We start from the raw sequence: 9,792 nt of genomic DNA, 5'->3' as shown, positions 1-9,792 counted from the left end.
TTAGTAGCCCTTCTATACATTATCACGAAATCAATAAACATGTTTAATAATGTCATTCAACGAGGGTCGGCTCTACATTATGAAAAACTAAACAAAGGCTTAAGGCCCCCAATTTCAAAGTTTATTTATATATATATATATATATATATATATATATATATATATATATATATATATATATATATATATATATATATATATATATATATATATATATATATATATAGGGTTAGGTTTATTTGAGACCACTTATATTTTGTGAGACCGTGAGACGCATTTTTTTATTTTTCTTTTAGTTAATTCAAGTTCCGAAAATAATATTTAAAAAAAGAATTTTTGGATTTTTCCATTTATTTTGCATTTTAAAGTTATTTTTTAGAATATGTATAATGTAATATTGTATTAGAATATTTCACCTATTTTTCAAAAAAAATGGAATTTATTTTTATTTTTTTTTAGTTAATTCAAGTTTCGAAAATAATATTTAAAAAAAAAATTTAATTTTTCCATTTGTTCTGCATTTTAAAATTATTTTTTAGAATATGTCAGTGTAATATTCTATTAGAATATTTCACGTATTTTTCAAAAAAAATGGAATTTATTTTTATTTTTTTAATTTTTTTATTTTTTTAGTTAATTCAAGTTCCGAAAATAATATTTAAAAAAAGAATTTTTAGATTTTTCCATTTATTCTGCATTTTAAAATTATTTTTTAGAATATGTCAGTCTAATATTCTATTAGAATATTTCACGTAATTTTCAAAAAAACGGAATTTTTTTTTATATTTTTTTTAGTTAATTCAAGTTTCGAAAATAATATTTTAAAAAAAAAGAATTTTTGGACTTTTCCATTTATTTTGCATTTTAAAATTATTTTTAGATTTGGTTTTACGGTCTCACAAAATTAGAATGGTCTCAAATGAACCTGAACCTATATATATATATATATATATATATATATATATATATATATATATATATATATATATATATATATATATATATATATATACACACACACACACTTATTTTTGTGGATATAAAGAATAATTGAAGTTTGACTTGGTGGTTAAAAACACTAGTTTATAAAACTAAAGGTCTTAAGTTCAAAATATTTTGCTTACTTAAAGGGCCCCAATATTTTAGTTTGCTTAGAGCCTCTAAATTAATTGAGTCGTCCCTGATTTAAACACAAATACCCAAATCATGTAAACCATATAACTTTTCTATCCCCTTTATTTATTCTTTGCATCTTTAAATGTGAGCTTGTGTTCGAAAATGTAACATTTTGGACACTTGATTTTCACTACTACTTAGAAGACATGCACCCTACTCTACCAACTTGGACAAATATTGTGTAGCAACTCTTTAATACCACAACAATGTCTTTGGTAGTTGGGAGAGAGACCCCCTCCAACCCAAAATTGCAACACAACTTACGAGCGTTTTGAGCTTATAATTGAAAACTAGTTTTACAAGTGTTATGTAGTGCATCTTCACATGTGTCTAGTAGATTGTTAGTAATTTTCGTATCATCAAACATTTATATTAAGATTTATCAATGTTATAAAAATCTCGTCTGCCCTCCATTAGTTCTTATGCAATGCCTAAATACTTGATCCCCATCTAGGCAACTATTGAAGCTGGAGGAGCCGAAATTTTTTTAACAACTCAATGAGTTCTAAATCAATAGAAACCTTTTTGATGAATAATTTGTGACTTCTATCTATATTTTGTTATTATATTAGTCATATTTACTTATTCTGTAATCTATATTTTGTTATTATATTAGTCATATTTACTTATTCTGTAATGATATATATATATATATATATATATATATATATATATATATATATATATATATATATATAATGATATTAATCATATTTCCAGACATTCAAATAATAAAATACTACTTAAGAACATTGTATAAAAAGAGCTTTGTCTTGGCTCTCTAACCTTATAATTTTTTTGATAGGCACGTTGTTACAAATATCAAAGCACAAAAAATATATATTAAATTTGTATAAAGAAACGTGTTATTTTATATACACTATACCCACTAAAAAGAAAACAACCAACTAACAATGTTTATATTCGATCTTTGAACATATACAATCTTAGATATGAAGACTTCCACCGTATTTTTCGCTAACACACATCTATAATTCCATTCAAACATAAAAAACAATATTAATCAAATATTAATCAGATAATGCTTTAGAATATAAAAACTGTTTACCTGAAGTTGTGGAAGAGTTATATTGTAGACTTGTAACAGAATTTCAGACTTTCCACTCAACCTAATAACACCAAAAATCAATTAGAAAATTAAATCCGATCATAATTAAAAAGAGCAACTGAATTTGTGTGTGTGTGTGTGTGTGTGTTTGTGTACCTTTTCAAAAGGCGAAAACACGTGTGTATCTCCTCAAGATCTGAATCTATTTTCAGTTGTATGTATTGTTTCAGAAGCTCACATAACCAATTAATCCCATTATCATCATTACATAATAATAATAATTCTTCACTTGAAGAAATGGTTTTTAGCAACAATGAAGATAAACCGCAGTTTGACTTTAGTTGACTATATGTATTGGAGAAAAGCCTCAAGATTTGTATATCACTGGATCTGAATTTCTCAACCCACTGTGGTGGGTCCCCGACCCAAAGCTGACCCGTTTGTGGTGGGTCCCCGACCCAAAGCTGACCCGTTTGTGGTGGGTCCCGCAAAGGAGAATCTGAGCCCGGGTTTCTGTGAGGAGGAAGAAGGTCAATTATGTCATTTCTTATTTCTTCAGGGAGTTCTTGTAACACTGACGCGTCTATTTGACTTAAAGATGTTGGCATTGTTTCGATCTTTTGTGAAGTTGAAGCATTGGTAGCAGTATCTACAGAATCAGTATCTGAAATTCCTAGTCAAACAATAGTCAAACCCCTTAAAACACGAATAAATTTTCATCGATTATTTTATATTATACATAAATAAAAAGTATAGTTTTAAGTTTTAACATCATTCTATGTTTATTCTAAAGCAAATGACAGAAAAGTTGTCTTCAAAAGCCACTATAATTTATACATACAATTTTTTCTTATTAAAACCTTTTCAAATTCTTTTTAAAAAACCACTAATGAGATGCTATAATAGCCCATTAACATGTCGCAGTGCTGACGTGGCGTTTGCAAAAACAATTTTTTTATAACCATAAGTTTTGATTCCATTTTCGAGAAAACCATAGTGAGGTGCCATTTGTAATGATTATATTATTTACAAGACTAAAACGTTAAACGTAATAAAAGTTCATTAAATCCTAGATAAGATTATATTAAAAATGTAATTATTTTTAGAAAAAAAAAATTATAATAAAAGTGGATTCATATTTTTACCTTGGACATTTCCCGGGAAAACAGATGAAGTTCCAATTTCAATGGTTTTAGATTTGCGTTTTGAAATGAAGCTTTTTAATTTTCCACCATAAAAATCATTTATTTCAGAAAGAATTTCAGGAGGAAGAGATTCAAGAACTTGTGAATCGAGTTCACTCATCGGTGGGACCTCCATTGTTGAATTGCTTGTTGACTGATGAACATGATCATCGATTTGTTCTTTTTTATTTTTAATTTTTAAATTCTCCTTTTCTTTAGTCGCTGAAGCAGATACAAGCCACGATCTTATACAACTCTTCCCATTCCCTTAACAACCATTAAAAATAAATAAATAAATAAATAAAAGTTAAACTGAAAAATATGAATAATTTCTAAAATACCTTGCGTACAATTATCTGAACTTTCTAGTTTTGTAACATGAAGTCCAACTCCCCTTATGTCTTTCACATCTACACCAATTAATAATTTCATAAACAAATTTTTTTTTTTTTTTTTGAAAATGGACAAATAAATATAATAGATGTGTTATATGTGTTATACGCTTATTATACCAATATGGAAATGACTGAAGAGCTGTTTAGTTATCCTCTGAAGAACATCCACGTCATCAGTTGCCATTGGAACCTAAACACCATTTTCTTAAATCAATTTTTGGAAAGAAAACGGAATTAAATTATTAAATTAAATAAATAATTACCGTTAATGAATGACTAAAATTATCACAATCACCACATCCCATATACTTGATTGGCTCTTCATCTGTCTTTCTCTTTTTTATCTACATTTCCATTTTCACAATTGTTACAACTTATATTCATAAATTAATCAAAGAATTAAATATAATTTATTAATTATTATCCCTTTTTATAAAAAAAATGTTAAATGAATAAACCTTGAGTGTAAAAGTCCTTCCTCTAACTCCACATCCATGTAAACGCAAAGAGACCTCTTTGCATAGGCTCAGAAGAAAATTTTGTGTCTAAAATCAGAAAAAAAAAATTATATTAGAAAATGTAACAAAGGGTAGTTTTGTAATATTTGTGAAAAAAAAAATTTACTAACATCTTTCATGTCCTTGAACCTTACACCCCAATTTACATCCGCACCTACAGACTTGCTCTCCTGCAAAAAGTATGAACATTAAAAAATAAAAAGAGTAAATTACACGAATGGTCCCTATGGTTTTGGGTAATTTGCATGGTTGGCACCTAACTTATTTTTTTAACTCGGAAGGTCCCTACTGTTTGTTTTTGTTGCACATTTGGTCCCTGTCTCACCCAAAAAGACTATTTTGCCCTTGAATTTTTAATTTATTTAAATAAGGTGGGATATGTAAGGTAAGGTAAGGTGGAAGTGGGGTTGGGGTGTGTGTTTATTTAAATAAATTAAAAAATCAAGGGCAAAATAGTCTTTTTAGGTAAGACAGGAGTCAAGCGCGCAACAAAAACAAACAGTAGGGACTTTCTGAGTTAAAAGAATAAGCTAGGTACCAAATGTGCAAATTACCCAAAACCATAGGGACCATTCGTGTAATTTCCTCATAAAAAACATAAAAAGGTGAAATTACTAAAAAGGACATATTACTTGTAATACCTGAATCATGCCAACAAGTCGATTATCTATCCCTCTACAATAACACCATAACATTTCACCTGTTTTCTGGCCAAAATCTTTTTGAAGAGTTTCCTGAAAAGGGTATAATAAAAAACACAAATTACATAGAAAGCTAAAAAAAATTTATAAATATAATTCTAAAATCATAAAAACCTTGGATATCATGCGTAAATCTCCACAAGTTTCAATATGTTTTCCTTTTAATTTCTCATCTAAAGCACGACCAATTCCTGGAAGCACTTTAACTGGAAGTTCCTTTAAAAAATCATTCACCTGAATCAAATAATAATAATAATAATAATAATAATTAATAAATGAATCATTTTTATATAATAAAAAAGATAATGAAAACTATGGGATTACCTTTTCAGGAGGAAGGTAAGATTGACCATTTGGTTTGGCAGTTCTTGTAGCTAATCTAGCCATAAGTATATTTCCTGAAATACCCCCACTTGCAGTGCACCCTGTTGTATCAGATATTTCCTTTCGTATCAATGAAACTAAAATCTCAGGATCTTCCATTTCCAAATCTGTAATATCTAAAATTGCTTCATCACAGCTCATGGCTTGCACTTTGTTACAATGCTTATGTAATATCCTATAAAACTGATCAGCCACCTGTAATTATAAATACAAAATTCAATATCATGTTTTTTTATTAATAGGAAAAAGGATACAAGAAAACAATCAAACCTCCTCATATGCTTCAAAGTTGTAAGGAACAATAACAAGGTGAGGACAAAGTGCTTTTGCATCTCTAACAAAGATTCCAGCCCTTACCCCTGTAAACACACGAGGCGCCACATAGGCATGATGACATGGATTAGAATATATTATATAGACTGAGTATATAAGAATGCCAGGTGTATATTAGTCTTAGGTCTCTGAGTTTAGGCTATGTTTGGCATACTAGTTGAAAAACTAGCTATTAGCTGAAAAGCTAGCTGTTAAATAAGAAGGTAGCTGATACAACTGGTGTTTGATAAAACTAACTTAAAGATATAAAATGAAATAAAAGGGTGTTTAAAAGAATGTGTTTCTATAATTAATTAAGGGGTATATTTGGAAAATTTTAAAAAAGCTAGTCTGACCATGGTCTCGAGCAGGGTAGTTGGCTGATGAAATTTCAGAAGTGCCACGTGGATTATCAGAATGACAAACAGCAACTGGTTTATCCCATAACTCAGGGCGATTTCTTATAACAACTGATACAAAGAAACAATCCTGAAAAGTGAAAAGTACATAGTCATTATTAATGAGAAATTAACTATGGGAAATGAGAGTGTGAGTTGATATAAAGAAGATGGAAATAAATACCATGTCGATATGAACAATTGTATTTCTCTGACATGAAGATGAAGGATTAATGGAGATTGAAGGTTTAGATGAATTGGGAAAACGATTTCGGTATCGATTTCTCCAAGTTCCTATAAAGTGTAGCCTAGAATTCTGCGACACCAAAATAAGAAAATAACATTTTATGTCATAAATTCGAAAAAAAAGATTTAGAGAACACAAGTTTCACCTTGAAGTAAGTCTCTACAAAATTTGGGTCTAGAGAAGTTGAATGACACTTGTTGGAAGAATCTGAAACGATCGATGGCGATTCTGTAATATTTTGAATATCTGAGCATCGACTTCCTTCAGATGCAGAAGGTGCTTCATTATACACTTGAGAATCAGATCCTTGATTAGATTGCTTTACATCTTCTACAGACTCACTTACTTCAGAAATATTGTTATCTGAAGTCATGGGAACATTTGGAGAATCGATTTTGTTTCTTGAATCTAAGAAAGTTGATAGCTTAGGTTGGTTATTAGCTTCACTAGCTATCTGTTCAAGTTGATAAGGAACCCCTATACACACCAAAAAAACATAAAATAAACTTTTTTCAATATTGTAAAAAACATTGAAAACTAGAAAATGAAATTAACAAGTTGAGATTACAGCTTAATAACTTATCAGCTGCAATACAATCCAACACCCATGTAGGTTTCACTACTGGGAGTCCACGACTGAAGGACCTATAAATATAACATTCATCAACAATAAAATAACAATTATTTGTTTTCAAATACTTGAGTATGGAGTTAGGTTAAAGAAGAAGGTGTGGAGTGTGGACCTTAAATTCTTGACCTTGCTTTCAGGAAGATTACTACAGATTATATGAGTAACACGCTGCCTTGAAAAGTAATTTTCAAACCTACCTCCATGCTTTAACATGTAACCACGCAATTCCTGAAAGTATTTCATGGAGAATCTTTCAATGTGTGAATGGAAGTTAGCAATAAAGGGAATCAAAAAATGAAATTATTGTAAGAAAATGAAAACCTGAGTAGAAGGGACAGTGTATCCATCGACAAAAATAGAAACACCATAAAATACAGGTTTCTTGGAGCCAGAACCACCATGAGATGAGCTTGAAGCTTCGACATCAAACTGCTCATGTAGTTTCCTGTTCTTCACTGCCATGTAACTGAATCCAAAGGAGCTTCATTATTCAGGATAAAAAAGATATACAAAAATAAGATCAAATTATACCAAATCAATAAATGCCCACAATTTGAGTTCATGACCTAATTGTGCGAAAAGGAAACCTAAAAAGGTGGATTTTTTGATAGAGAAGTCAAGTGAAAGGACCTGCCAACATCAGTGAATGGTGCACTGCGGAAAGAGGAACGAGAAGAAGATCGAGAATTAGAACCCCAAGCCATGCCTAGGGTTTGTTGTCCACTGTCTCCATCTTTCTTCCTCTTCTTTTTGTTATAATTGTTCCCTCCGGTGTTGTTACTAATTGTCGAATTGAAGCTTCTCTTCGAATTGGATCCTGATTTGGTAGGATGAGAAGAATCCAAACTCATCTTTTTTGGCGCGAAAGACTTTGCAGGAAATCACCGTTTGTCTGATAATGAAATCAGAGACTGTACTTTCCCCTCTTTTCAATTTTCAGTTTACTCGGTGCAAACGGAGCACACCTAAAGACAAAATTACATAAATGGTATATAGTTTACAGAAATCACTATTTTAGCCCGTAACTTATTTTTATGTCATTTCAAAACTTTGTGTGGTTAGTCTAAGAAGTTACATAAAATGATTTATTTACCCTTAGAACCAGAGATAAAACATTTTTTAAAATTTTATTAAACGAATAAGAGAAAATCACAAATTGTTATTAGACTTTATAATAGAGAGACCATGAGACCTTGCAAATGCCATTTGCATATAAATATAGCCATAAGGATAATAACCTAAATCTTCATTGAGGAGCTCACATCGAAGTCATCCATCAAACTCTATAAATCATCACAGTTACGGATAAAACAAAAAAAAAAACTAAAAGCCAATATTTGAATATTTATGTCAAGTAGTTTATAACTTGAATAATAATAATAATAATAATAATAATAATAATAATAATAATAATAAGAGCTAACCAAGATACCCCATCCTTCATATCACAATTTTTTACAATTTATAGTATAACATCTCTAATTCTTTCTTGTAATTTATAGTGTAGCATCTCTAATTCTTTCTTGCATGCCTTAGGCAAGATGCTTTTAATTCGTTTAGGTTGTTGTTCCTCAACACAAAACCCGCAATTCTTCATTCTCAAAACAATACCTGCAAAACCTAAAATATACTAATAGAAAGGCATTTCAACATAAATCAAAATGAATTGTAATCACCAAGCATTTTTATATATGAAAAACATTCGCACACGTACTTTTTTTATTTGAACAAAATGGTTAATGTCATTAGATGAGAACATATTTTTTTCAAAAGTACATTGTTATTTAGTGATTAAACCTGAAACGAAAAGAACTTGGTACGTATTTACAAGCTCAAAACCGTTCTTCAAAAACTCATGCTTGAGGAATTGAAAAGATGCTTAAATTCACATCAAGAACAACCCAAAATTGTTAAAATGTTGGTCAAGTAGTTAACTTTGAATTGTCCTTATATATAAACATATGGATTTTTGCATTTTCCAAAGTGTTTTCATGTCAGGCGTCTTCACTACAAAACATACGCTATTCGTTAGAATATATTTTAAGATTAGTACAACGCTATCTACCCAAAATAAATAACATACAAACTTGATATCCAAAAACATTTTTGTTGTATTTCAAATATATATGCCTCTTTGAGAGCGGATTTATCAGGAACACAAGCAGCATTTAGAACCTGCCAATTAACAACTCAATTTTAATATATGTACCAATTTATACATCAATGTTTTACTTTTATGTCTATTTATGCAACTGAAAAACATTATGGATGCATGTAAGTTTAGAATTCAAATCGCCTTTTAACCAATTTATGCAAACTTACATGCCACTAGTTAAATGATTAGCTGTTATTTATGTAACAAATTTTCATTTTTTACAATTTATGTGGAGATAGAAAAGGATATATGGATAAAAAAAAAGATGTATGTACATCACTGCAAGTCAACAAAGGTCTAGTGAAATCATGGATGCAATTGTCTGTTAACAAAAAAAAAATCATGAATCATATATGGCAACATCGACAACAAATATGTCAGTAGTTACACCCTCAACAAGGAACAAAGGCTATAACAACATCAACGGCAGCATAAAAAAACGACAAGAAAAATAACCCAAAATCGCAAATTGGCCGGATAGAAAAATAAGGCTAGGGTTTCAAAAAATATAATCAATTTTTATTTTTTATTTCAACTGACTCCTTAATCCCGACCCTAGAACCTTTTCCCCCTTCTCCTGATAAGCGGAATAAAACCCTAGATGAGAAGGAATTTTCGAGAT

General features: G+C 29.7%; 1 protein-coding gene across 2 annotated transcripts; it reads right to left on the bottom strand.

The window, feature by feature from the left end:
• Positions 1-1,928: 1,928 nt before the first annotated feature.
• REV1 (DNA-directed DNA polymerase) lies at positions 1,929-7,970 on the bottom strand. 2 transcript variants are annotated; one of them, XM_079009473.1, is made up of 20 exons: positions 7,646-7,970; positions 7,337-7,481; positions 7,128-7,243; positions 6,953-7,029; positions 6,530-6,861; positions 6,322-6,453; positions 6,096-6,228; positions 5,698-5,786; positions 5,368-5,622; positions 5,158-5,277; positions 4,984-5,076; positions 4,453-4,512; positions 4,283-4,369; positions 4,088-4,168; positions 3,942-4,014; positions 3,771-3,839; positions 3,391-3,696; positions 2,402-2,918; positions 2,246-2,306; positions 1,929-2,165 (listed from the first exon to the last, which is right to left on the bottom strand). In XM_079009473.1, the coding sequence occupies exons 1-20, from the start codon at positions 7,864-7,866 to the stop codon at positions 2,124-2,126; spliced, it is 3,009 nt and encodes a 1,002-aa protein (XP_078865599.1). In that variant the 5' UTR covers positions 7,867-7,970; the 3' UTR covers positions 1,929-2,123. The 2 variants fall into 2 exon arrangements, with proteins under 2 accessions (XP_078865599.1, XP_078865600.1); XM_079009474.1 differs by having other exon boundaries at positions 2,402-2,909.
• Between the last annotated feature and the right edge of the window lie 1,822 nt (positions 7,971-9,792).

Source organism: Lactuca serriola, chromosome 7, assembly GCF_051521515.1.
Source record: "Lactuca serriola cultivar US96UC23 chromosome 7, Lser_US96UC23_V15, whole genome shotgun sequence".
NCBI classification, from domain to species: Eukaryota; Viridiplantae; Streptophyta; class Magnoliopsida; order Asterales; family Asteraceae; genus Lactuca; species Lactuca serriola.
This window is presented reverse-complemented; position numbering and strand designations above follow the sequence as displayed.

Bases quoted from the DNA above. Each gene is read 5' to 3' on its own strand.
- REV1 (XM_079009473.1), bottom strand. From the start codon at position 7,866: ATGAGTTTGGATTCTTCTCATCCTACCAAATCAGGATCCAATTCGAAG. The intron at 6,862-6,952 runs GTAATCTCAACT...TGGTGTGTATAG, and splicing joins AGCTGATAAGTTATTAAGCT to GGGTTCCTTATCAACTTGAA. The intron at 6,454-6,529 runs GTGAAACTTGTG...TTGGTGTCGCAG, and splicing joins TTGTAGAGACTTACTTCAAG to AATTCTAGGCTACACTTTAT.